At 39.3% G+C, this 27,082-nt stretch overlaps 1 protein-coding gene across 27 annotated transcripts in view; it reads left to right on the forward strand.

Annotated features, from left to right (window-relative positions):
* NEB (nebulin) overlaps positions 1–27,082 on the forward strand; it is a 210,797-nt gene that overhangs the window by 139,697 nt on the left and 44,018 nt on the right. For 24 of the 27 annotated variants that reach the window (XM_066281220.1, XM_066281225.1, XM_066281224.1 and 21 more), the window contains 22 exons: positions 2,024–2,131; positions 4,293–4,406; positions 4,724–4,921; positions 5,248–5,352; positions 6,012–6,116; positions 7,035–7,142; positions 8,491–8,598; positions 10,374–10,481; positions 11,600–11,704; positions 11,806–11,910; positions 12,543–12,641; positions 12,965–13,075; positions 14,304–14,408; positions 14,968–15,072; positions 15,330–15,434; positions 17,563–17,667; positions 17,824–17,928; positions 18,582–18,686; positions 19,735–19,839; positions 21,868–21,972; positions 24,155–24,259; positions 24,852–24,959. In XM_066281220.1, the coding sequence (XP_066137317.1) occupies positions 2,024–2,131; positions 4,293–4,406; positions 4,724–4,921; positions 5,248–5,352; positions 6,012–6,116; positions 7,035–7,142; positions 8,491–8,598; positions 10,374–10,481; positions 11,600–11,704; positions 11,806–11,910; positions 12,543–12,641; positions 12,965–13,075; positions 14,304–14,408; positions 14,968–15,072; positions 15,330–15,434; positions 17,563–17,667; positions 17,824–17,928; positions 18,582–18,686; positions 19,735–19,839; positions 21,868–21,972; positions 24,155–24,259; positions 24,852–24,959 (2,427 nt within the window). Of the gene's footprint in view, positions 1–2,023; positions 2,132–4,292; positions 4,407–4,723; positions 4,922–5,247; positions 5,353–6,011; positions 6,117–7,034; positions 7,143–8,490; positions 8,599–10,373; positions 10,482–11,599; positions 11,705–11,805; positions 11,911–12,542; positions 12,642–12,964; positions 13,076–14,303; positions 14,409–14,967; positions 15,073–15,329; positions 15,435–17,562; positions 17,668–17,823; positions 17,929–18,581; positions 18,687–19,734; positions 19,840–21,147; positions 21,253–21,867; positions 21,973–24,154; positions 24,260–24,851; positions 24,960–27,082 lie in introns of all 27 variants that reach the window. The other 3 variants (XM_066281221.1, XM_066281230.1, XM_066281248.1) reach the window with 2 other exon arrangements.

The following is a 27,082-nucleotide window of genomic DNA, read 5'->3' on the forward strand; positions in this document are numbered from 1 at the left end:
TCAAGTAGTTTAGCATCCATTGATGGATCTTGCTTACAATCATTACTGTGAAATATAGCTGTTGGTGATTTTGTTTCCCTCAGTCCTCCTACATTTATTAATTGGAATTCTTCTGTAAGGGACACCATTCCTTCTCCCCTGCTTGCTTATTTGTTTATTTGTTTATATCAGCATAGGATCATGAATGGTTATTTTATTCTGTGGGCTGTAGTTTAATACTATTGTTATTTATTTTGTTACTCATATTGTTTTAACTTCGGCCACTGGCAGCTCTTTCAGGGTGGCTCCTGTGTCCCCCAACCTAGCCCATCATTGTGTTTTTTGAGCACTTCCTTCCTGGCACCGCAAGATGTTCCAGGCTACTCTTGTATTTTCCCTGTTCCAGACCTAGAATCCACCAACTCTCCTCATTTATTTATTGAGCATGATACTTCCAAACCAAGATGTAAGCACTGCGTGTGCTCATTGCTCCTGGACGTCAAACAATGAGTTCATAGTGATACCTCCAATGCAGTTCAGCACCACAGAGTGCATCCGAGACTTCTCCTTTCCTTCTTTGTAACTCCTTTGTCCAAGTTTTAACTTTCTTTTTCCTTTTCAATAAAAATCGTTGCCTGACCTGTGGTGGCGCAGTGGATAAAGCGTCGACCTGGAAGTGCTGAGGTTGCTGGTTCAAAACCCTGGGCTTGCCTGGTCAAGGCACATATGGGAGTTGATGCTTCCAGCTCCTCCCCACCTTCTCTCTCTGTCTCTCCTCTCTCTCTCCCTCTCTGTCTCTCTCTCTCCCTTTCTCTCTCCTCTCTAAAATGAATTTAAAAAATTAAAACAAAACAAAACAAAAAAACAAAAAAAACAAAAAAATAAAAATAAGCGTTGCCACCATTATCTATGATATATTTACTTATCTGTGCAACTCTGGTATGCACATCAAACATTTCAGAATTACTACCTTATATCCCTGTCAGAATCAAATTTCCTAACTAGAGCACAATATTCTGTATAGTTTTTTTTGTCGATAGCCTTAGAGTATCTTGTCAAAATACCATTTTTCAAAATATATTAGTTTTCTTCCCCACTTCCTTCACTGTAGTCTTGTTATGCATTTGTGATACAATTAGATTTATTTGTTACAGTTTGTATTCCATTTTAGTCCCCTCCCTCATTCTGATTGATTCTTTGTTTTAATTTACATACAGTAAATTTCACTATTTGTAATATATAGTATTGTGGCTTTTTATAAATACCTTAAAGTCATGTATTCACCACCACAGTCAAGATACAGAAAAATTCTGCATCACTTTTGAATTTCTCTCTTGCTGGCCCTCTCCTCTCTCTTGGCATCCACAGAGATGTTTGCTATCCCCAAAGTTTTACCTTTCCCAGCATGTCATGTGAATGGAATTATACAGCAATTTATGCATTATGCACATTGCTGCATAAATCACTAGTTTATTTATTTTTTATTACAGAATGGTATTCCATTGCATGGACATACTATAGTTTGTTTATCCATTTATCATTAAAGGAATTGGAGTTGTGTATAGTTTTTGCCAATTATGAATAAAGCTGCTATATATTATACATTTGCATATAGGTTTTTGTGTGTGCATAAGTTTTCTTTTCTCCTGGAGAAATACATAAGAGTGGAAACAAATGTATTTTGAACTCCCACTAGCTACATAAAAGTGGGGGGGATAAAGAGGTGGGTTTTTTTTAAATGTTAGTGTTTTTCACCCACCAGGAATTCCTAGATTTATGGAGAATCAATATGGCATCAAAAACTCTGGTACCTATCAAACTGTGTTAAATACTACGGGAGAGAACAAAATAACGGACTATGAGAGGATGGCTGTGGCGTTAAACCAGTTATTCCCTTAGGGCCCTTGGATCCACAGAGTGAGACAATCGGGGGTTGTTAGGAAGTGACTGAGAAGGGCAGAAACAGAGAGGAAAACATCTTCTGCTCAGAAGATAATCAGAATGTATTTTTTCATACTCACAAGAAGGTTTTTAACCCCTACAGAACTTGTACAAGGAGACCTGGGAAAAAGTGAAAGCCACCAGCTACATCCTGCCTTCTAGCACCATGTCCCTGACACACGCCAAGAACCAGAAGGACCTGGCCAGCAGTGTAAGTCAAGTGCAAATGTGATAGCCTTCGACCCACTCTCTGCCCTCCCCTGCTCTCCACTCCCAGGATTCTTCTGGCTGATACATATGTTGCCCAGAAGTACCCCCGGCAGTTTCAGAGGAGTATGCCGTGAGCAAGTAGTTCCAGATGCACAAGCATCACAATCTCTGTGCGCTCGCGTCTTCCTCCCGAGGGCCCTGAAGTCCAGGGAGAATCACAAACACTCGTATGAAGAAAGCAGATGTAGCCTTTTAGGCTGGTTGCTTGCAGATGACATAGATGGACATACTGTTTCAGCCAGAAGTGGAGATAGATGGAAGACATAATATACCACACAAAACGGACTCTTTTTCAATAGAATTATGTGGGTGGTAGTACAGAAATAGCCCAGCGACTGTGATAACTAGTCATTGCATCATCCTTGAATAAATGATTAAAAAGTAAATGATTATCTTTATAACCATGAAACATAAAATTCTTTGAGTCTTTTGAAATTCTACTTTTGTAAAGCACAGCTCCTTAGCGATAGCTGTGATAATAAAAAATCCTAAATCACATAAGCTGTTTAAATATGCTATAAAGTCTTATGCTCTTTAACCTTCTATGCCTAAAATGTTCTTAAGTAAAACCATTTATTATAAAATTTCCTGTAACCTTCACTGCCGTTCTAACAAACCCAGTTCACTTCCAGGAACTTTACCTCTTTCAGAAACTTGTTCCTCTTAATTTTGAATATTTTATATAATATTTTAGACCGGTATTTCTCAAGACTTTTTTTTCATTAATCCCCACAGTGAGAAATTTATTTTATATTGCACATCAACACACATGCATGCACACACACACACACACCTGAAGTTTATTTGAGTTCCCTCTAACATAAATGTTTTAGATAAGAGTACTTACTGCTACAATAAAGACAATGAAATTTGACCATTTTAATTCTATTCATTTCAAATGATAGAGACCTAGTCTTATTGATTTTACTGCCATCTAATGGACCTAGAGATGCAGAGTTAAAAAAAAAGACTTTGTTATGTTAAATATGAAATGTGGAAGACTGCAGACAGACTAGCGCAAAGGAGCAAACATTTCATTTGGGAGCAGAAAGTTTGTAGATAAAAGTTTAGATAATTTAGCAGAGACTTTTTTGTTCTTTTAAAGTCATGAAAAAAGTTACAAAGGCAGGATTCTTGGCAACTCATTTTTGGAGCAAGGTGGGGCACAGAGAAATTAATCCTTTAATAGGAGGGTTCCAACAGTAGTTTTTTTTAAAGGTACCTTTGGATACTATCTTCTTTATAATTGAGCAATCTTATAATTGGGTTAGATGTAAGGAGTATGTGAGTTAATGTTCTGGAAAATTCTGATGTGAACTTTGGTTGGTTTCTAATCAGTGAAGAACTTTGCAAGAATTCTAACGCAAATGCTCTCATCTCCCATTATTTTGACTGAGAGGTGGGCCTCTGAGTTGGGAAAGAATTATTATTTTATCGTGTTTGTATCCTAGTCTCCTAAAGGGCCTTGCCTCCTACTTCATGAAATCATGCAGCATTAATTAATAAGCAATACAATTTATAAATTAAAAGTTGGTTTTCTCATAGATATTGATTGCATTGTAGTTTTGGAAAAACATATAGGAGGTAAAACTCAAATATTGTGTCTCTTAAGTACCAGACTTGTCAAAAGCAAAAAAATTCCTGAAAAACACCTTTTTCCTCTCACTTATGACTAAGAAAAAAAGCTATGATCACAAGAGATTAAAAAATTACATAATCTTTGAAATGAGTTAGTTGTAGTAGCAATACAGTACTAATATTGGTATAAAAGTATTACATACATTTTTATACCAATGTATACTAAAATTATTATTAATATAATAATAGTTATTATACCAGTAACTGAAATTTTATAGATCTCTACAGCTTAAACAGTTCTTTGAGATCTAGTCTGAACTAAGCCTCCAGATAACCTGTGGCAGGTGCGACTACGGTACCTCTACCTGTGTGCACAGGTGAAGAAAGGAATTCACAGAAGCGGTGACCCCAAGTTGACCAGATCTCAGAGATGAGTTCTTCCTAATAAGTCTCATGCTCTTATAACAACATAGATCCGTTACTCTCCCAAACTATGTGTCTTCCTCTGTGCTTTCTCTCTGTAGGTAAAGTATCGGGAAGAATATGAAAAGTTCAAAGCTCTTTACACTTTACCAAGAAGCGTTGAAGACGATCCAAACACAGAGCGATGTCTCAGAGTTGGCAAGTTCAACATTGATGTAAGTAATCTTGAAGGCCTTCCTTCAAATTGAAGCCAAATACTGTAGTCATCCATTCTAAATGAGGATGGTTTTTATTAAAGAACGCATATGGCACTGATTGTGCACATCTGAGGAAGCTAGGGCTTATTTCAGCCCAGGCTGCTTCTTCTGCCCACAGAAATGTATAGAAGGTGTCAGAAAGCTCCAGTCCCTGCCCTGCCCCCAGCTGATTTTTGTAAACTGGTCATCCTGACTTCTCCGCTGTATAAGGAAGTCATATATTGCCATGATTCCGTACACAATTTTCTGAGTGGCATGTCATTTGAACTTCACAGCGCCTGTACAAATCAGCATATGAAAAGAACAAGATGAAAATCCACATTGTGCCCGACATGGTAGAGATGGTTACTGCCAAGGATTCTCAGAAGAAAGTCAGTGAAATTGATTACCGTCTACGCCTCCATGAATGGATTTGCCACCCCGACTTGAAAATCAACAATCACGTCAGGAGTGTCACAGATCAGATCAGCGATGTAAGCTCATTGCTTATGAAGGGCCACCCCACCCAGCCCCACAGGCCCACCCTGAGGAGAAGCAGACTAGCCTATTTCTTCACCTCAGCCTTTATCCAGTATTGCTTTCCTACAGACCTGTGGGTTCAATTAGAATTCAAAGGTTTCCCTGGAAGCAGGGCTCTGTGTGCCAATGTCTGCATGACACCCTTGACCTCATTGCATAGTGCCTTTTGCTTTTCATTCCACAAAGTCAACCTCAGTCCTGAAGGTGCCCATGTCTTTGGTGTTAAAGTTATGGTCAAATTTTACTTTGCCAATCTCCTTCATCTGTTTCGATTCTGTAGATTGTGTACAAGGATGACCTCAACTGGCTGAAAGGCATTGGTTGCTATGTCTGGGACACTCCTGAAATTCTCCATGCCAAGCATGCTTACGACCTGCGCAATGATGTGAGTGTGCCTTTGTATTGGGGTGGGGGGCGGTTATGTATGTTTTCTTCTTTACGTAGTCTAGAGTCAAGAAGAGAGTGTGTAAACTGAGGACATTGTCACAGACCAGATGTGTCTTAAATGGTGGTGAGGATGGCTGAGCTAAAGGAAGGTGGTGAGGAATAGAAAGCAGCCATTTCCCAGGAGTGCATGCAGCACTCCTGGTCGACACGCAGTTAAGCTAGCCTGTTGTGTTCTGGGGGAGAAGGGACACATGGCTCTCCTCTCTGCCCTTTGGGCTATTTTTGGATACATTAATGAGCAAGTGGTTGTCATTATAGGAAAATCTCATTTGTTAGAAATTTGTGATGCTATAGACAGGTTCTATTGGTAAAGAGAGAATTTGCTGGGCAAATTAATACCATAATCAAGATTTTAGTAAGAAAGCTTAAACATTCTTAGAAGAGCAATTGTCAAAACTCTTAGAAGACTCTAGGAGTTCCAAATGACTGTAAGCATTGGTTATGCTAATTGTCAAAAACTTCAAGCACATCCTGGTCTGTTAAATAAGTACTAATGAATGTAAAAACCATGAGTTAAAAAAGAATCCTTCTGTGAAAACTAGCAATTTCTAACATAGTGAATGGTCTAACACAGGCTTATTTTCTTCCTCTCGGCAGATCAAGTACAAAGCTCAAGTTCAAAAAACGAGGAATGACTACCATTTGGTCACTGATACTCCAGTCTACGTCCAGGCTGTCCAAAGCAGGAAACAAATAAGTGATGTAAGTGCCCGTTGGGGATGTTACCATGAGCAGAAGTACAGAGAGGGACCACCATTCAACACAAGCAGCAATAGCAGAAGTGTGGGCAGTGACTGGCCGTTTCTCACTGGGAAACCAGAATTGGTGCCTGAGAAGCTACTTGAGAGTCTGCTCTTCACCTAAAACTAATATAAATCAACACTGACTGTCAACTATAATTGAAAAACAAAAATAAAAGATTCTGCTCTTGTTTCCTAAAAACTTGATGTGCTCAAGTAGCTCCCTGGGTAGGGTTGTAAGTGATCTAAGCTTTTAAAATACTAGTTGTTTCAGAGATTGCAAAGTTGCTTTTTGTAAACTTGTATCAAGAGCAATGGTTATGTGTCACTGTCAAGACCTTCTAATAACTTAGAGCCAACTAAAGTGGCATGAGGAGGCAGCAGGCTCTGCAGTTAGGGATGTGGATGAAGCTAAGAAAGAGCACATCACCCTCCAGGCCTCAGCATCCTCATCTGTACAGTGAGGAAATGGATGAAAAGTGCCCACTCTGATGCCTGGTATAAAGCAGGAAGGACAAGCATGAAGCTGCCCATTTTTAAATGAACCCCAAAGGTTAATAAATAAATACCATCCCACCAGTGAGTTACAACATGAGACCTATTATAAATATTTTTTAACATGTAGTGGTATAATGACCACTCTTCCTCTTCTTATGCCTGAGCCAACTCCTCCAGTTATTTCTCAGTGTGGGGTCCACACCCCAGCTCTGATTTTACTGACAAGTCACTGTAGTCTATCAGCTAGAATTCTCCACGCAAAGGGAAGCAGGCAACCCTTTACGAGAGAGAGAGAGTGTCTTGGGTTTCCATTCACTTTGCTGCCTTCTATCAATGCTGCCATTAGTCCAGATCAACTCCTTCTGCTTCTCTCTGCACCCAGGCTGTCTACCACTATGACTACGTGCACAGTGTCAGAGGCAAAGTGGCTCCAACTACAACGACCGTGGATCTGGACCGGGCTCTTTATGCAAATAAGCTCCAGAGTGAGGTGAGCAGTGAGAACCTTACAAAGTGCCCGGCGAGTATTCTAGGTGCAGCTTACAAGGGCCAGGTCACTGGCTTCTATAGAAGATACCTCAGCTTGCGTAGCCTCTTAGCCTGGCCTGTTCCATACTGTACATGCTGTTCCAGTCACATGAGTTATGGTAAAAAAATAATAATTTTTTTTTAAGGGCATAGCCTGTCTTTCTTCTTGGTTGGCTAGTTCATCATTTTAAGCAAACAAAGGGCATTTTTAGAGCAATGTTTACAAGTTACAAAAAAGGCCACTCTAATATTTCTGTTCTCAAAAAGCTTAAAATCAAGATGGCAAAGATGAGACATATAATCATAAAATTCTATTAACAATAAGAGATAACAGATACAACTAGAAATTGCTGTTGAAATTCAGACAAGAAAAATGTGGATTCCACTTGCACATTTAATATCTCTATTTTGTGTTACCTGATGCTGCTATTTTGTTTTCAAACCTTCAGTACTACTATCCTATATTGAAGTAATTTGATTTTTAATATTTTAAATACCCATCACTCTCCCCCTTCTCTGCCTCTTTTCCTCCCGCAGCCAGTGACTTGATTGGTTTGAGTGTGGCCCCAGGTGCTGAAGATAGCTCTGTTGGAGTATATTGGCTTCAGGCACTAAAAATAGCTTGGTACTCAAGCATTGGCCCTAGGTGGGGTTGCCAAGTAAATTCTCATCAGGGTCTGTGCAGGAGTCTGCCTCGCTATTTCCCCTCCTCTCACATAAAATATATATATACAATATATTTTTAATACTGTTTTTACTCTTGTAGCTTCCTCCCCTGAGAGACAGACTGAGGTCACAGGTAGAAACTCCTTCCGACTTTTGCCAGGAATAAAAGCATCCTGCCCATGTCTTAGTCTGACACTGAAGCTGTGTTTATAGAGAAAGATGGGATTCCAAAAATGTGCTTTATAATTATGACTTCCTCTGAGATTGATGCCAGCTTGAATATCACCTAAGAGTGTGGTTATGAACAGAGATAGCACTTGGCAACCAGTTTTCTCTGCTTATCCCAATCCTTGCTCATTGCCATGAAGCCAGTTAGGCTTATGTTCAGAAGCATAGAAGAATCCGTTTCTGTAAATCTCCATATTAATTGCTCTCTTTTTCAAAAACAATTGATTAAGAGTAATTTGATAATTTCTTAACTCTCAGAACTTATTTTATCTCTTTCTGAAACCAATTCAGTAAGCATACCGGTAAGTACTTTAAGTTTTTAATTGGAAACCTCATGTGAGCTGGATGGAGCTTGTTTAACATAGGTCAGTTATCTGATGTAGACGTCCTTTAACCCTTTCCTCCTCATTCGGCAGAATATGTACCGAGATGCTGGCAAGCGCTCCCTGCCTACTGGATACAGCCTTCCCGTGGACACTCCTCACTTCAAACACTCCAAGGATGCCCAATACATGAGCAGTTATGTGAGTGCTCTCCTCCGCATTAAGATGTGGTCTGAAGTGGGAGTGGGCACTAATATTCACTAATAGTCCATTCTCAACCCCCCATCCCACCCCAAAGACTCAACTGATACAATGATAAGAGCAGAGGAGGGAGATAGCATGTTTCCCAAGGGCGCTGTGGAATTGGCGTGCTCCTTTAGTTGGGCACAGCCCAGTGTGTTAACATAGAACCTCTGTGGGATGACACCTGCGTGACTCAGTTACCTTGGCGTGGGTCTCACGGCTGCCATGGTGCTTCTACTTCTGCTGGCTTTGGCACAAAAGCATCCTGAACGATCCCCGAGCCATGTACTGGAAATTTAAATCACACATTCGCTACTGATGTGTGACAGTAGTATTGTCTTCCTCCTGCAATGTTCCATTGAAAAAGATACATCACTGTACATTTCTGTGCAAGGAAAGAATTTCTTGCCTGGCTGCTGGCTCAGGTACTTGCCTCACTACTTACCCTCTGTACCCATTTCACAGAAAGCTCAGAGGAATAGGTAGGCTCTCACTACCTGTAGCTTGCCTAGGCGTTAGCTCTGACCAACCTTCCCCACTTTTTATTTAGTTATTTATTTTTAAATTTTTTAAAATTTTATTTAGACAATTAATTTTAACAGGTTGACACTGATCAATTAGAGTACATATACTCAGAGAAAACATCTCCAGATTATTTTGACATTTGATTATGTTAAAATTGCCGCATTGGGACTTGACACCATTCACCTGAAGGACAAGGCCTAGGAAAGTTTTGTTTATCCCAGTGATACTAGCCTATAGAGTCTAGTCTAGACCATATACAGCTGAAACTATCAGCTGAAGAATAGGCTCTCCCAGTGGTGGGATTCAAATAATTTAACAACCGGTTCTCTGGCCCTAATAACCGTTTTAAGTATAAAAAAACAATATACTGAAAGGTAGTTTATTATTTCATGCATTTAATACTTAAATAAAAATAATAAAAGAGGTACACAAAACTAGATTATTTTATAAGAAAGAGTTTTTAAATATTAATGAAAAAATATTAAATAATACCTGACAAAAAACAATAAAGCTGTTATTTAAGATATTTCCATATTGCTTCTGATTGGCGTCCTCACTAGCAACCTTTTTTACCTATGGATGGAATGAACATTATTACAGGCGCCTAGAATACGCTGTTGTACAGATGCATGTTAAACAAGAGTAAGGAATGTAAATCTGTGGTTTCCACATTGGGCAGCTGCCCAGGCGCCCATCTTAGAGAGAACCCTGATTACCAGTGCCATTTTAACAACCAGTTCACCAAACCGGTCTACCGAACCGGTGCAAACCGGCTAAGGCCCCCCACTGGGATGTCCCTTCCATGTTGCCCTTCAGAGTCCTGGAATCAAACTGCTGGCCAAGCAGGATCCAATATCAATTCGTAAAGCTATTCATCAGTCTTTGAAATATTCTCCTACTTCTTCTTTGCATTTCTTAATTTACTGGCCATATGGAGGCTAAAAATATAAGGGCTTTTTGCATTTTTTTATGCCTCCCTACAAACAGATTTCATTGAGGCAACCTTAAATTTTATTGCTTTCTGGACCTGCCTTTATTAGCCAACAAAATAATTTTCAAGATTCAGATTATTGAAATTTTGTCAATGACTTTTCCTTATGCTTAGAGAATAATCTTCAAGTGAAAGTGGCAGCTCTTTTCTATTTGAGAAATGTGATTCTTCTCTTTGTTTACCCATCTGTGATCTCATCCTGACTTTGCTTTTGCAGTTCAAGTACAAAGAAGTTTATGAACACATCAAGGCAAATGGGTATACACTTGGCCCCAATGATGTTCCATTTGTCAATGTCCGGAGGGTCAACGATGTTACCAGTGAGGTACTGTGAATTCTAATTCTGTGGGGAGAATACTGAGTTTCAAAGACTATGGCTTTGTTTGAAATGCATTAAAAATTTATTGTATTTCAGCTATAAATTTACACATCAGCAAATAGTAAAGGGGTCTTCTTTGTCACAGTTTGATACTGGTATCCCATGACAATGTTTTTCTATATTTAGAAATGTCATTGTAATCTGACCAGGTGGTGGCACAGTGGATAGAGCATCAAAGTGGGACATGGAGGACCCAGGTTCGAAACCCTGAGGTCGCCAGTTTGAGCACGGGCTCACCAGCTTGAGCATGGGGTTGCTGGCTTGAGCATGGGATCATAGACATGGCCCCATGGTTGCTGGTTTGAGCCCAAAGTTCGCTGACTTGAAGCCCAAGGATGCTGGCTTAAGCAAGGAGTCACTCGCTCTACTGTAGCCCCCTGGTCAAGGCACATATGAGAAAGCAATCAATGAACAATGAAGGTGCTGCAATGAAGAATTGATGCTTCTCATCTCTCTCCCTTCCCGTCTCTCTATCCCTATCTGTCCCTCTCTCTGACTCTCTATCTCTGTCAAAAAAAATGCCACTGTAAAAACTCTCATAAATTATAATGCAGATTAATTTCATCTTTTGACATTTGAATTAAAAAATCTTTAATAAATTTGTATTTTAATCTCATTCATCACCCTAGTTTTCTACATGAACTATTAGTTTGTATATCTGATCCACTATTCAACCATTTGATAGAAAATGGAAGACTTTGTGCTCAAAATTCTTCACCTAAATAAAATATTATTTTCTTTTTTTGTTCATAATCTAAATCATTTTCTATATCCTCAATCTCTCATCTCATAGCTCTTTTTTTTTTTATTGATTTTACAGAGAGAAGGGGGGGGGACAAGAAGTATCTAGTTGCTTCACTCTAGTTGTTCATTGATTGCTTATCGTATGTCCCTTGACCGGGCAAACCAGGGTTTTGAACCAGTGACTTCCGTGTTCCAGGTCCATGCTCTATCCACTGCACCATGACAAGCCAGGCCTCTCATTGCTCTTTAAGTAAAATATGTTCTTTTGATCAGTCAATATCCCACACTAACCACCTGAAACGATGTTTCCTCCAATGTAGAGACTGTATCGACAACTGTACCACAAACTAAAGGACAAGATTCATACAACCCCCGACACACCTGAAATCCGCCAAGTCAAGAAGACACAAGAGGCTGTCAGTGAGGTGAGTATTTTCTTAGGTGAGAAGGGAGGCCAGGGAACCCAGGGGTGATTGTCAGCCATTCAGTCTCTAATATGTATATTTCTGGACATTTTTTTCTTTAGTTGATCTACAAATCAGACTTCTTCAAGATGCAGGGCCACATGATATCACTGCCATACACACCCCATGTGCTCCATTGCCGTTATGTGGGAGACATCACCAGTGACGTAAGCATCTCATAGAATCTTTCTGGAAGACTTACCGGGAGGCTGGCTTCTTTCAGCATTTAAGCTGACCAGTGGTCTTTGAGTAATAGCCTTTTCCAGTAAGTACTTCTAAACTAAGTGTGCAAGTTGGAGGTGAAATAGTGTGGAAGCAGGAAGCCACATTTTACCAGGTTTGGAAACAGTGGTAAGAGGACTACTTGGGAAATACAAGAATTTATGGCCACTATTCTTCAACCCTGAATCATTACCAACTCTCTAAGTGGCCTGTTTCGAGTCATATTTATACCTTTCTATTGTTTATCCCTACTTTCACCACCTTAAGCAAGTTTCTGGTGCTATTTTCTTTTCCTCGTTGGATATTTCCTTCTTTTAAAAGACCATTTCATTTCATCTAGGCTCTTCTCCCATAGATACAGTAATAAAATAGTAGCATGTCCTCTCCTCAGCTCAGGGTTAAAGGTTTAAATTTAAAAATCTGTGATTTACTTATGTGTTAAGCGAACTAAGAGTACAAGGTGCATGTGTTGAATTAAAATGAAAGATATATCAATAAAATTTTGTCACTACTCTGTCTTATTTATTCTGGATTTATTTTTGCTCATGACTAGCTATATTCTATTTCTGCCACACAGATTAAATACAAAGAGGACTTGCAGGTCCTGAAGGGAATAGGCTGCTTCCTGATGGACACTCCCGACATGGTCCGCTCTCGGCACCTGCGGAAGCTCTGGGTGAGTGCCTGTCTCCAGTCTTCACAACACGTGGCTTCAAGGACCCGGGCAGAAAGAATCTTGGCCTGCAGCTACTTTTAAAGGGAAAAGTGCCATTAACCTACTTGAGCAAATCATGACCCTGTTAAGCTGATCCGTGCCTCCTAGGAAAGGCAATGAGCTTAGGTCGGTGAGAATTGTTTTTGTTCCCTCCTGGGAAGACATCCAGAGTACATAGAGGGTCAGCTTGACTTGCACATACCGGCCATTTGAAAGACAATGTGTGACCGTGACATGCATTTCCTTAATTGATGAATCAACTTCTATTTCTGTATTTTTTTAAGTCTAACTACCTGTACACTGACAATGCAAGGAAGATGAGAGACAAATACAAAGTGGTGCTTGACACTCCAGAATACAGAACAGTTCAGGAACTGAAGACACACCTGAGTGAGGTAAGGATGCCAAACCTGTCACTACAAGGGATGTGTTCCTCTAGGGATCATTTTTTAGGCAACTATACTAGGCAAAGATCTCCCCTCTGCCTTTAACTAGAGAGTCACCACCATGTGGAAGCAAGTTAGCTGATCTCACTTTGCCTCCGTTTACTTATTATGTCCCCTTTTAATAAGATGAGGCTATTGATACTTGCTCAATCTATGACTAGGACTGCCGAGAGTTTACCTGATTTTATAGATTAGAAAGTCCTTCTATCTTATACTATTATTATAGTCTACAAACTGAATTATTTCAAAAGTTGTTCTTTTTTTCATTTCTGCTATCGGGAGCCCTAATCATGGTAGCGTCCTTTTAAAAGTCTTCAGTGGCACACTGCTCTGTTTGGGTCTATAGCTCAGGGAAGACACTGGATATACAGATTTGGATGTAATTGGTCTCAAATTAATGGTTGAGGCCCTGGTACAAATGAGGTCATTCAAGGAGAATATATCTGGTGAATGGAGCTGACCCTGACTCCAGAGAATAGCAGCCTTCAGGAGAGGGCAGAACCATAGAAGAAAGCTGAGAAGGAAGTTGCTCCCCAAGCACGTAGGGGAGAATGGTGGGATGGTAAAGGCAGAGAAGAGAGTTTTCAAGAATGAAACTGCTCAGCAGTTTCAGTTGCTACAAAGGAGCATTCTTGGATTTGGCAAGTATAGAGGTTTTGGTAATCTTACTGAGAGTGATTTCATTGCAGTGGTTGGGGGGAAGCCAAACTTATCGCCTTGAGAAATTAATCAAAAGAAAGAAAAAGAACAAACACTTAGCTGCTTGGTTGTAAAAGAGAAACAAGGCCATTGGTAGAGGTTGGAAAAAGCTTAATGAAGAAAGAGACTTGAGTCCATTTGCAGATGAAGTGGGCAGATCAGAAAAACAAGAGGGTTGAAGATATGAAGAAGAAGGGGATAACAGCTGGAACAGTGTCCTGGAAGGGACAGGAGAGAAGGGACCAAGATCACAGCAGGAGGCTTGAATCTTGGAGAGGCTACAGAATGTATTTTGTTAGAAGGGGGGGAAAGTAACGAAAGCCTATGCAGGTAAATAAATTGTTGGTTTACTGGAAGAAGAAACTGATAATGTTACAGTGGGAGGGCCCCTGCTTCTTCCATGAAGTAAGCAATGAAGGCATCTGCGAAGAACATGTTGATGAAGCAGAAATGATGGTGATGACTGTTTTATGTCCAGCTGGTGTACAGAGCTGCAGGCAAGAAGCAGAAGTCAGTCTTCACTTCAGTTCCTGATACTCCTGATCTGTTAAGAGCCAAGCAAGGGCAGAAGCTTCAGAGTCAGGTAAGATTAATAAACTAAGATTCATAAACCTTCTGTGCTGGCATCACAGGAGTGGTTGTGTGTGCCTGACCACTTCTGGTCAATAGCAGCCTCTGGCACGAGGTTGCCCTTGATGCAATCGCATGCCTATGAATTTCAAGAGGCAATGTTTGTTTAGGTTATCATAACTACAGTTTGTTCTACATGAGGGGGTAATGCCACATCTTCTTTTTCAAGTTTTTACACCTCTGTCATTGGATGAGAGTTCTGTGGACTCTAGGTACTGAAAATAAGTTGCTGATTCATTCTATAAGACCTATCTGTTGTCATAGATGAATGAAACTACATTTCAGGCATTTAGGCAAAAAATGGGGGAAAATATGTTGAAGGATCTGTCAGAATCCTCTGGTTCTTCTATCGGCATTATTTATTATATAGGTTTAGATTGACATATACTCAGCCACAGACTATTAGACAACTGGAGTGTGAATATGTTTACACCTGCTGAATAAAGAAGACTGAGTAGTAAATAAGAAATGTTTTCTCTCTATAACATCCGATCCCTATTCTGATTATCTAGTATCTATATGTTGAACTTGCCACTAAAGAGAGACCCCATCATCACGCTGGAAACCAGACCACAGCCTTGAAGCATGCTAAAGACGTGAAGGACATGGTCAGTGAGGTAAGTGGGCAATGTGGCACCAAGGCACCGAGTTGAAGAAAAATACCCTTCATTAAAACCTTCCTCTGCTGCCTCTGATGGGAGAGCTCATGTTCATAAACTGGGCTCAGCAGCATCAGGAACAGAAGGCAGAGCCATTCTCCTAATGAGCACAGTGCATTGTGTCCCTAGAGAGGATTTGTGACATGGTTATGAGTTGTGAAGAATGAAAGCAATTGAACTGAAGTTTGTCTCTCTCTTCTATCTTTATTTCTTAGAAAAAGTACAAGTTTCAATATGAAAAGATGAAGGACAAGTACACCCCGGTTCCAGATACACCAGTCCTCATCAGAGCCAAGAAGGCTTACTGGAACGCCAGTGACGTAGGCATCCCTTCCTTCTTTCCTTCTTCCTTCCATTGTGATAGGGAGAGCTGAGGTTGGGACCTAAGAAACGGAGATATTACAGTCTTATCTGTACTTCAAAGTCCTGACCCACAACATGGACCAGGAAAAAAGCCCAAAACTTAAGAAGAAGAAAAAACCCAACAACACATAGGCACAAACGATACCATTCAGGCAAAGTAGTAGCTAAGAGTAATGTTGAGAGATCAAAAAGCCTATGACTCTTCTCATTGCTCTTCTAGGAAGAATAATGACCCCTTCTTGTGATTGTTTACTAGAAGTTCTTAGGGTTACTTGATAACTAGTTGTTACCTATAAAATCATGTTCTTGGAGTCAGCCAAACATGGTTTTAAATCCTGATACTGTCACTTGTCTGCTGTATGGCTCTGTAAACCTTATCTAATTTTTCTGAGACTGTTTTCTTGTATGTGGAATCAGGATAAGAATTGTGATAATTAAATTAGACTAAACAAGACAATGTTTCTCACATGGGGCAGTTCTCTTAATTACTCTTCAGGAAATGTTTGTTCCCTTTCTTCTCTTGATTATCTAAATAGTGTAAATGAAACGTTTGTTAGAATTAAGAGGGACAGACTTTTACTTCCATATCACATGATAAAGGACAACACTGCCTGTTAATGGTAATGGGGTTATCTGTCAACAAAGACATGAAATTAATGAACTCAGAGTAGAAGGCCAGTCCTTACCAGTTTTGTGTTTCAGACTCCAACTGTAAGTGAATGGACCCACTGCCAGAACCATAACCCTAGAGGACTGGCCATGTCGGGACATAAACTCAACCAAAACAAAAAACAATAAAAGCTCAATCAATCTCATAACCCCTCAACTTAGCAACATAGCTCTGGGATTTCAAGGCATCTTGGAGTAATTATACTAATCCCCAAACAGAAACGTGAGAGGGTACAGCAAATTGGAACAATATCTCAGTTCCCTAATTTTTTCAGAAATTATTATTTGGAGCTGAAAGGAGTCTGCTAGTTGGAAAGAGACAGTGCCAATTTACTTCAAATATAAGCTGGGAAAATTATATGCTACCCTCCAAATCTATCCCCTAAGATATTTTTAGTCTCCTTGTGACATCCCCATCTTTATCAATGCAGAGTTACCACTGAATATTAATTTGAAGCAAACTTCCTCTGTATCACCACTTTTGGGGTGGCCACCCTGTGAAATTGGCCCCTGGAGTTCATTATGCCCCAACTGGCCAGCCCCATGCCTAGGGCTCTGTCAATACCAAACCAATAACTCTAACCTTTAAACTAGTCCAACGTAGCAAGGGTGGTACGTAGCATTAAGTTTAGCCGTTCCTCTGTGGTTATCCTGACAAGTAGAGGTAAGCAATCTCATGAGATTATCCATCTGAAAAACAAAGCTAAAGAAAAGACATCTTGTATCCTGTGTTTCCTCAGCTACCCAAAAAGAAAAGATATTTTAGAAGTGACTGCTTGGAAAAGTACCCATCTTATATAGATGGGATAAAGCTTCCATGATATTCTTAGGTTAAAGTAAGAGTTGTTGTCTCTTGAAATATGACAAAGATAAAGAAAATAATGAAATAAAATTTCAGAACTGCTTCATGGAGAACACATTTTAATACCGGAAGGTAGAAACAAAGTCTCTCTCCTCCTTCCAAGTACCCCACTATGTCTCGGGCTCAACAGGTTACGTTTGGGTTCTTTTTCCCTCCTCTCAAATGGGCTTTTTGCTTGTATGTTTTACATTTAAGGAAACTTTTTATTTAAGTAGGTTTAGGTTTACAGAAAAATTGAAAAATAATACAGAATTGCCTTACAGTCTATGCCTACTCTCCCCTATTAACACCTTACACTAGCCTTGTATATTGGTCAAAATCAATGAACCAATATTAATATATAATGAACTAAACTCTATATTTTACTCAGATTATATTAGGTTCTTCTTCATGTCCTTTCTCTCTTTTAGGATTTGAAATGAGTTTTTAAATCTCTTCTAAATGTATTCATGAGAAAACCTTAGAGAGAAAACTCCAGAGAGTTCAAGCTTAAAAGACCTCAGTTATTTAACTCAGTAATCCTTCATGGGCCATGTGCATTTTCCCCTTTCCAGCTGCGCTACAAAGAAACATTTCAGAAGACCAAAGGGAAATACCACACTGTGAAGGATGCTCTGGACATTGTTTATCACCGCAAAGTCACCGACGACATCAGCAAAGTACGTCCCTCCATATTTCTGCTTGGGTGCGGCACAGTAACCCGCCGTCAATTTTAAAAAAGATCCTCTCCTTTCTAATACTTTCTGGAGATAAGTAGATGTTTTTACATTAATCTATGGTAAGATTTTATACCCGTCTTTGTGTTTTTACCACAGGTGAAATACAAGGAGAACTACATGAGCCAGTTGGGAATCTGGAGGTCCATTCCTGATCGCCCAGAGCATTTCCACCATCGGGCAGTCACTGATGCAATCAGTGATGTGAGTCTTCAAAGCTCCCATTTTTACATATAAATTCTTATGCCCATATGACTTAGGGGATCAAACACTGCATAAAAACTGATTAAACCTTTGAGTCAATGTTAGTTCTTATGTATTGATACTTGAATCTTAAAACTCATTGATAAGTGAGTGAACTTCAACTTGGGAGAGAGGTAGAGACAAAATATATTCAAATTTATAAACCTATATTTTTCTTGTAAATATATTATATCATGTTGAGTGTCCGGAAGAGATATACTTCATCTAACCAATAACCTATTTTGGTCAATTGAAGAGACAACTTCATGAAGTAATTAAGACACATAACAATGCTCACTAAGAAAGATACTTCAGCTCTCTATATGAAAATACAGCTGCCAAGTTAATGATATTCTCTTTAGGAAAATATACCTGTTAGATCTGAATTGCTTTAATTAGTATTAAAAATAAAAATGTTTATATATAACATAAAAATATACCATAAAATGGGCAGAAATCATATTACTGAAAACTTCTCTTAAAAAACTGATATAATACCTTATTATTCTATATGTCTCACTGGTCAGTTTCTATTTGTTCCATTTGTATCAGTCCTAACCTATTGCTATTTAGACATAGATTCTTACCACTCCTTGATGATATTCTTCTACCAGGTAAAATACAAAGAAGATTTGACCTGGCTTAAAGGCATTGGTTGCTATGCCTACGATACCCCTGACTTCACTCTGGCTGAACAGAACAAGGCTCTCTACAGCAAGGTATAACTACCCAAAAATAATGGCCACATCCGTTTAACATATTTCAGTGCCCACAAAGAGAATTAGCACTGAGGATCCAACCTTTTCATATTGCCACCCTTATCCCTGCTTCTAGCCCCTGTAGTGGAGCACATACTGAATTGCTCACCATCTGATGGGCTCTGCCAAAATGACGTCTCAAAACTGTTTTTAGTACTGACCTCATTGACTGTGGCCATCATTTGTTTATATCATTTATTGGAAGTTGATGAATGATCATTTCAGTACAACTCCTCATGTCACTGCCAGAATTCCCTCCCTGTTAATAATGTCTCTGGTAACCCACCTTGTTAGAGTGGACATGGTAGCAAATATAAAGTGGGATTATTTTAATCCACAAACTTGATGTCTGACTTGAGGCAAATGACTGCTTTTATGGCCTCGTTTTCCTATTTTCAAAATAAAGCAGTTGGATTAGCTTCCTTTGAGTTCTAAAATAGGAGTCAGTCAACTTTTCTTAAAAGTGCCAAATAACATATATTTCAGACTTTGTGAGCCACATTTATTCTGTCACATATTTCTTGTTTACAATTCCTTGAAATTGGTAAAAGATACACAAATACACACAACATTCTTAGTTCATGGGGCCATTTAAAAATAATTGGTGGTTTAAATGATAGCCCACCCCTGTCCTAAAATATGACTATCTGATTAATTACTGGAAAATAATTTCAAATTAATGGCCTTGAAAAATGCCACATGATAATAACTTCAAAGTAAAATAATAATCTTTATAATATGTAGAAACAAGGGAAGAAATTACTTGGATTTTTGTCTAATTTGAAAAATAGATCTGTTTGTCATCTATTCAATAAAAGTATATACTTTAGAGTGAGTTTTCAATAAATCCAGATGCATATACCCTTCGTTGCCTTGGGAGACAGAGTAATCATTCAGTCATTACTTGTTAACTCCATGAATAAATGGTCGCAATTGTATAAGATAAATGGTATGTCTCGTTTTTAAGATAATAGCCTGCTATCAAGTAACCACATTCTGTTTTCTCTAGTACAAGTATAAAGAAGTATTTGAAAGAACGAAGTCAAATTTCAAGTATGAAGCCGATTGTCCAATCAATAGGCATTTCAAGTATGCAACTCAATTGACAAATGAGGTATGTATGACCGAACCCAGTTATACCTATTCAGTTCCTTTAAGAAGTCTATAGAGTTATTTGATTATAACCCAATAAATAAAATGACAAGAAAGCCATTCTAAGTGCTGATTCAAGGTAAAGATTTGGAAAGACTCTTATAAAGTCACCATCTGATGGGCTCTGCCAAAAGCCCGAATAAGAACAAGGGGAGGGACTGTGTGTGGTGTGAGAACCACAGCCATCATCACCCCTGCTCACACTAGGGTGGGGCAGCACAGCCTTTGGGTGATGAGAGCAAGGGAGTAAAGGATTTTGTTGACTATCAGATAAACTCCTTTAAACATGATATTGTGTATTTGGAAGACATAGAGGTTCAAAGTTAATTTAGTATCCCTTATTATGGCACAGAAATGATGGAGGTTACAAAGCCACCCCTATGGGGATAGTTATGACTCACCATTCAATTGTATTGCCATCGTTACTCAGCCATTGGTAAAGAGAGTATCCATTTGTACCCAGAATATTCCTTCATGTTCTTCTCAGTCTTCCCTGTAACTGTCTTTGTAATAATTTAAGTTAAATTTAACCTAAAATGACTGAAATAAGTAAGCTATAAATTAACTTACCTTTGGATGGTTTTATATTTAATTTCCTGTCTTTGGATTTCCACAAATTTATATAAATTAAAAAACAATGTTAGAAAATTAGCAAAATGTACCTAAAAATTGAAATGTTGCCAATGATATATTTATTTCAATATATGACTTTTTCATTGTTGTTAAATTGATTTTGTTCATTTTCAGTAGATTTCCAGGTGGGGCAGCTCTGAAGAATTACTGTTAGTAGCTTCCTAAAATATAGTCTTGATATAGTTTCTATTTTCCACATTCACAATGGATTTTCAGGTCTCTTTTCTAATCAAATAAATTAACTAGTATTAGAAGACTATTAGAATTTTTCATGAATATTCTTTTTTATTCTCACAGCCTTATATAGTAGACCTATAGATTATCAATGCCTTATTTTAAACACAATGTAAGGTGCCATAAATCCTAACATTGCGAATGGCATCATTGTGTAGAAGGGGAAATGTTTAGACACAAGGCACTCCAATTTTGGGGTCACAAATGTCATCTAGCCTCCCCAGCCTTCGCCATCTTCCTTCACTTGACTTTCTTTGCCTCCCTGTGTTTACTACTCTGGATGACTTGGGAGTCCATCTGCCAAAATGACATATTACTGGCTCTCTGGAGTGATTATCTTGGGACATTTCTGTGTAGTCTTGAAATTGTACTCTTGCTATAATTTGATCTGATGTCTGAGCAGAAAAAATACAGAGCTGATTATGAGCAGCGGAAAGATAAATACCACCTGGTAGTCGATGAGCCTAGACATCTGCTGGCTAAGATCGCAGGCGACCAGATCAGTCAGGTACTGTGATGGGGCTGTTTGGATGGCCCAGGCAGGATTGTGCTCCAGGTTTCTCATGAGGTGTCGTCTGTCTGCTGCAAGGATGTCATAGGTTCTGCCTATGATATTGGGATGTCCTGTTTCTAAGTATCTGTCTAGCCACCCAAAGAGCCCATGAGCTATTTGAGTGTGCCAGTCCATGCTCTGTGTCCTCACATGTGCTGTGGTGAAGGGGAAAGAAAAGCTGGGTCCTTCCACCCTTTGTTCTTCTGGAAGGCCTGTTTATAACCTGCAATTGTAAATTGCAAACCGAGTTGCAAATGCAAAAACAAATTGATGGAAGAAAAGTAGACAGAACTTTCTACCATATTTTTCTTCTCCAATGATATCTTTTTTCCTATAAGGAATTTTGGGGGCACTAGCTATGTCATTCCCCACTCACAAGGACTATAAATGGTCAACTGCAAGTATTGCAGTCATTCTGCTTGGCATTGTAATGTATTTGGTGCCTTCACCCACACGTATTATGTGAGTACATAAAGTGTGTCTGCCTACATCTCTTCACTCAGAGGTGACTGGGATATAGAGCCACGTTCTTAAGTCTCTTTTGTGCTTCACTGCTCTTTGCATGAACAGAGAAAATATAAATCTAGTGCCAAGATGCTTCTGAAACAAGGATGTAATGAACTTCTGCGCCCAGATATGTTGACTGCCCTGTACAACACATACATGTGGAGCCAGGTAATTTCAGATGTGATGTGAAGAAGAGCTCTAGAAGCCTTGGGGGTGTTCGCCTTTATGCTTTCCTTGATGTCCTTCCCCTGCCCCCTGCCTCTTGCCCCCTGCCCAAGCTGGCTTCCCATGATAAAGCTGCATAAATACTGATTCATTGTAATGAACTCTAGATGTGGCCAATGGTGAAGATGCAGTAGCCACCACCTGTATGTCACCTGACACTTTCAGAACTCCTAGGAAGATTAACTGAGACTTTTCCAAATTTTATTTCCAAATCAGTATAACATTAACTTATATTTCTCAATATTTACTCCCTGAATCAATTCCTAAGAGATTGAGGATATTAAGTAGATTCAACAGCATTTAAAAGAGCTGAATATTAAATATGTCTTCATCTAATTTGGCCATTGTTCAATAATCACTACAAGTGTACCACTTAAGAGAGACAAAGATTACAGTACAGCTCTTTGAATACTGTATTCATGGCCCCTGTTGAGTTTGATGCTGAATCTGCTCGGTAATTTCCAGCATATCTGTACTCTCACACACTTATTAACAACGTTGCTGAGTAACATGACCTTCCTCCAAGGTCAGCAGGAGCACACACCACCACCTTTCCATCATATGCTGAAAGGCAATTTTGAAGCAGCAAAAAATGGTGATAATTGCTTTACTACCAGATACAATGTTAATAAAATGCCATTGTTCCCATACAAAAATAAATTTCCAATCGATCTTTTGTATTAGGAAATTGTTTATCACTTTAGTTTGACATCAAATCAACACATGAAATGAGGGCGATGAGGTCTGGCTAAGAATATTCTATTTACCAGCCACTTTTTTTGTCCTGATATGATATCAAATAGTTGTGCATGAAATTTTGTTGTGTTTTCTGTATCTGCACTGCTTGAAACAGTTCATATGCATGAAAAAAAATTACTTGGAAATTACAATAATGAATTTTTTTTAAAGTGATAAATACTTTAAACTGTATATACTCATTTTTAAATTTTACACCTACTTTATCTTTGCTATGAAAACGTTCCTTAAGAGCAGTGGTGGGATTCAGTCAGTTTGCTCCAGTTCAGTAGAACCGATACCTACTCTTTGGTTGAGTTCGGTGAACCGGCTGTTAAAATGGCACTTGTCATCAGGGTTCTCTCTACGGTGGGCGCACGGGCAGCCACCCAATGTGGAAATCACAGATTTACATTCCTTACTCTTCTTTAACATTCATCTGTGCAACAGCATTTTCTAAGCACCTGTAGTAATGTTCATTCCGTCTATAGGTGAAAAAAATATGATGGAACTATGCTTGTAATATTTATTTATTCATTTCATAAAACTCATTATACCTTTGATGAAATACTACACTTTAATTCCCTCGTGTTAGTTACTTCAGTAAACCAACTTATACTGTAAAGAGAAAAAGTGCCCAACAACCAGAGGGTGACAACTTGTACAGTTTTTTGTCAGGTATTAATATTTTTTCATTAATATTTTAAAACTCCTTATAACATAATCTAGCTTTGTGTACCTCTTTTATTGTTCTTATTTAAGTATTAAATGCATTTTTTTATACTTAAAACGGTCTTAGGGCAGAGAACCAGTTGTTAAATTATTTGAATCCCACCACTGCTTAAGAGGTCACACATATTCAATGTAGCATACAGGATTGGACAAAAGTAGGTTTGCAGTTGTGGGTACACAAAACATGGAATTTATTCCTATATTATTCTTTATTAATTATTGTATATATTATTTTCCATATGAACAACCATAAATCTACATTTGCCCACCCTGTATTGTCACTGAATCATTGCTAATTAGCATCCAGAGAACAAGGGTCTGCTACTGGCTCTGAGACTCAGTCTGTATGTGCCCTTAGCTTAGTCTCATAACCCCTGGGGGCCTCAGTTTCCACATGTATAAAATATATGAAAATTATCATTATTATTATTATTATTATTTTACTTGCTCACTCTACTACACAATAGCTATCAAATACAGGTTTGTGTTAAATATTTTCAGTCTGTATGTAAAGAGAAAGCATGCCCCCCGCCCCCACATCTGTGGCCTGTATAATAATCCTGTTTGCTGTGGGACTCTCTCAAGAGGAAAATTAGATTTCTTAAAGCCCTCTCTCCTACTTCTTAGAGGTAACATATTCTTCTCTTCCACAATTTAGATCAAGTACAGGACAAACTATGAAAAAACTAAGGATAAATTTACCTCAGTTGTCGACACTCCAGAACACCTGCGTACCACAAAAGTCAACAAACAAATCAGTGATGTAAGTACAAGAAACATTGAATGGATTCTCAAACTCAGGGGGCATTTGCAAATATGCAGGAGCATTTTAGATTGTCACAATGTCTGAAAGACGCTACTGCCGTTGAAGGGGAGTGAGAGGGGGGTGCTGAACATCCTGCCACGCTTAGGACTTCTTTTACAGTGAAGAACTGTGCCAACCGAATTGGCAGACATCCCATTACAGAGGCATTGGTGCCTTACTAGAAAGCACAGAATTTATAGCATTCTTTCTCTTTTATACATACTCAAAAAGACTCTTGCTTGACCTGTGGTGGCGCAGTGGATAAAGTGACGACCTGGAATACTGAGGTCGCCGGTTCGGAACCCTGGGCTTGCCTGGTCAAAGCACATACCAGAAGCAACAACTACAAGCTGATGCTTCCTGGTCCTCCCCCACTTTCTCTCTCTCTCCCCCTCCTCTCTCTAAGAAATCAATAAATAAAATAAAAAATAAAAGTAATAAGATAATATTAGAAACAATTTTTTTAAAGTTTTGCATTTATAATTTTACATTACATTACATTGTAAATTAAGATGTATAACACTCTCTCTGCTTTTTCAAACTCCTTTAGATTCTTTATAAGTTGGAATACAACAAAGCCAGGCCTCGAGGCTACACCACCATCCATGACACGCCCATGTTGCTGCATGTCCGGAAGGTCAGAGATGAAGTCAGTGATGTAAGTACAGAAAGTCTTTGCAGTGCCTCTCAGCTTGGCTGCTCTAATGTGACATAACAAGCCCTGGTCCAGTTATCGATTTCTGTGTACCAATCGCCCTAAGACTTAGTGACTTAAAAGAACAATCATATTTTTGCTCATGATTCTGTGAGCTGACTAGGCACAACCAAATTCCTTAAAGCCTTCTCTTCTACTTCTTAGAGGTAAGTTGTTATTCTCTTCCACAATTTAGTGGAAATGAGTGGATCTTCGTTCCACATGCTGTTGGCAGACAGCTGAGGCTCAGATGGGCAAGATCTCAAGGTCGCTCCCTACAGGGCTAGTAGTTGGTGATGGCTGCAGGCTGGGAGTGTGGCTGTGATACAGTCAGGAGCCCTTTCAGGTGGCCCTTCATGTGAATCGGATGCCTCACAGCACAGTGGGTATGTTCCCAGAGGCTGGATAGAAGCTTGCCACGGACCAGGGCAGCTCCTAATAACAGTGTGGAATTGAGGAAACACACTTTGTCAGAACAAAACCAATGGGACCGGGAGGACTCCTCAAACTGCCTGGCAGTATCTGAGTGCCCCACAGCCCCAGTTCGCTTTATTATATAGACCTATGCAAATCAAGGACCCTGATACAAAGTTGCACATCAAAGGCTAAGACAGGAATTCTCCCAAGGCAAAAACAGGATACATTAGTGAAATTTACAAACATCTGAAACAAACAAAGAGTCAGAGGAAGGGCATGTATATTGCTTCCAGCAACCCAAGGAAGGAAGTGGAGTGGGGCAAATACTCAGCATCAAAGCCAAATATGGAGATGGAGGGGAGAGAACTTAGCCCCCTGCCAAGCCTTGAATCTATAATGGCTTTTTACCATTAACAATCCACAACAGAAGCTTTCATACCAGTTAAAGACGACTCCTAGAACTGACCCCAGTCATCTTTGCTATATTTGACTGGGCACGGTAGACAGCAGATTTATGGGTAAAGAGATAAATGCCACCTCTGGATGAACAAATGACAAGGTTACACTGCAGAAAAGTGGGGGGGGGGGAGGAGGATATTGTAGAGACCATTTTGAAAAATGCAGTATGCCATCATTGCTATAAATACTCTGTAAGCTTTATCTTGACTAAGAGGAACAAGGTAGCCATTAAATTCTAAGACCCTGAATTTGAGAAGAAATTATATTCATAAATTTTCAGATATAAAGCTAAATTTAATGGTTGAAAACTATGATCGTTTTTTAAAAAAAAATGTAAAAAGGCCCTGGCCGGTTGGTCAACAGTAGAGCATAGGCCCGGTGTGTGAAGTCCCGGGTTTGATTCTCGGCCAGGGCACACAGGAGAAGCGCCCATCTGCTTTTCCACCCTTCCCTCTCTCCTTCCTTTCTGTCTCTCTTTTCCCCTCCCACAGCCGAGGCTCCATTGGAGCAAAAGTTGGCCCGGGCGCTGAGGATGGCTCCATGGCCTCTGCCTCAGGTGCTAGAATGGCTCCGGTTGCAGCGGAGCACCGCCCCAGATGGGCAGAGCATTGCCCTCTGGTGGGCTTGCCAGGTGGATCCCAGGAGTCTGTTCTCTCTGCCTCCCAGCTTCTAAATTCAGAAAAATACAAAAAGAAAAAAATATATAGAAAAGAAAACTCCATGGCAACATGTGCACTCAAGACAGGCAACCGTGAAGAGAACTCATCCTCACCCCAAGACCTGATTATGGCTGGGGCTTTTTGAGAGATGAATAAATGTATTCACAGTGTTGACCCTGAGTTGCCAAGAAAAAATGTAACTACGTGTACATTCAGTGTACCGTTCATGAAGGTAGAAATCTATAAAACATTTAAAAATATTTTTCATGTTAAAATAAGCTTTGGTGTTTCAAATGTGAACATCAGGTATTCATAAACACCTCTCAGGTGGACCCTTCTGAGGGACAGCCCTGTTTCTCTCACCATAGAAAGTGAAGCTTTTCTGGGTTCATTCTCTCCCACACTTTCTGACGATAACAATAACCTGAGCTATTGATGAAAAATATGGATTTCCAGGCCTTTCCCTTAAAGATACTGATGATGAAGTGCAGGAATTTTTTATTGATTTTACTGAGAGAGGAGAGACAGAGAGACAGAAACATGGATCTGTTC

Source organism: Saccopteryx bilineata, chromosome 5 (assembly GCF_036850765.1).
Source record: "Saccopteryx bilineata isolate mSacBil1 chromosome 5, mSacBil1_pri_phased_curated, whole genome shotgun sequence".
Lineage (NCBI taxonomy): Eukaryota > Metazoa > Chordata > Mammalia > Chiroptera > Emballonuridae > Saccopteryx > Saccopteryx bilineata.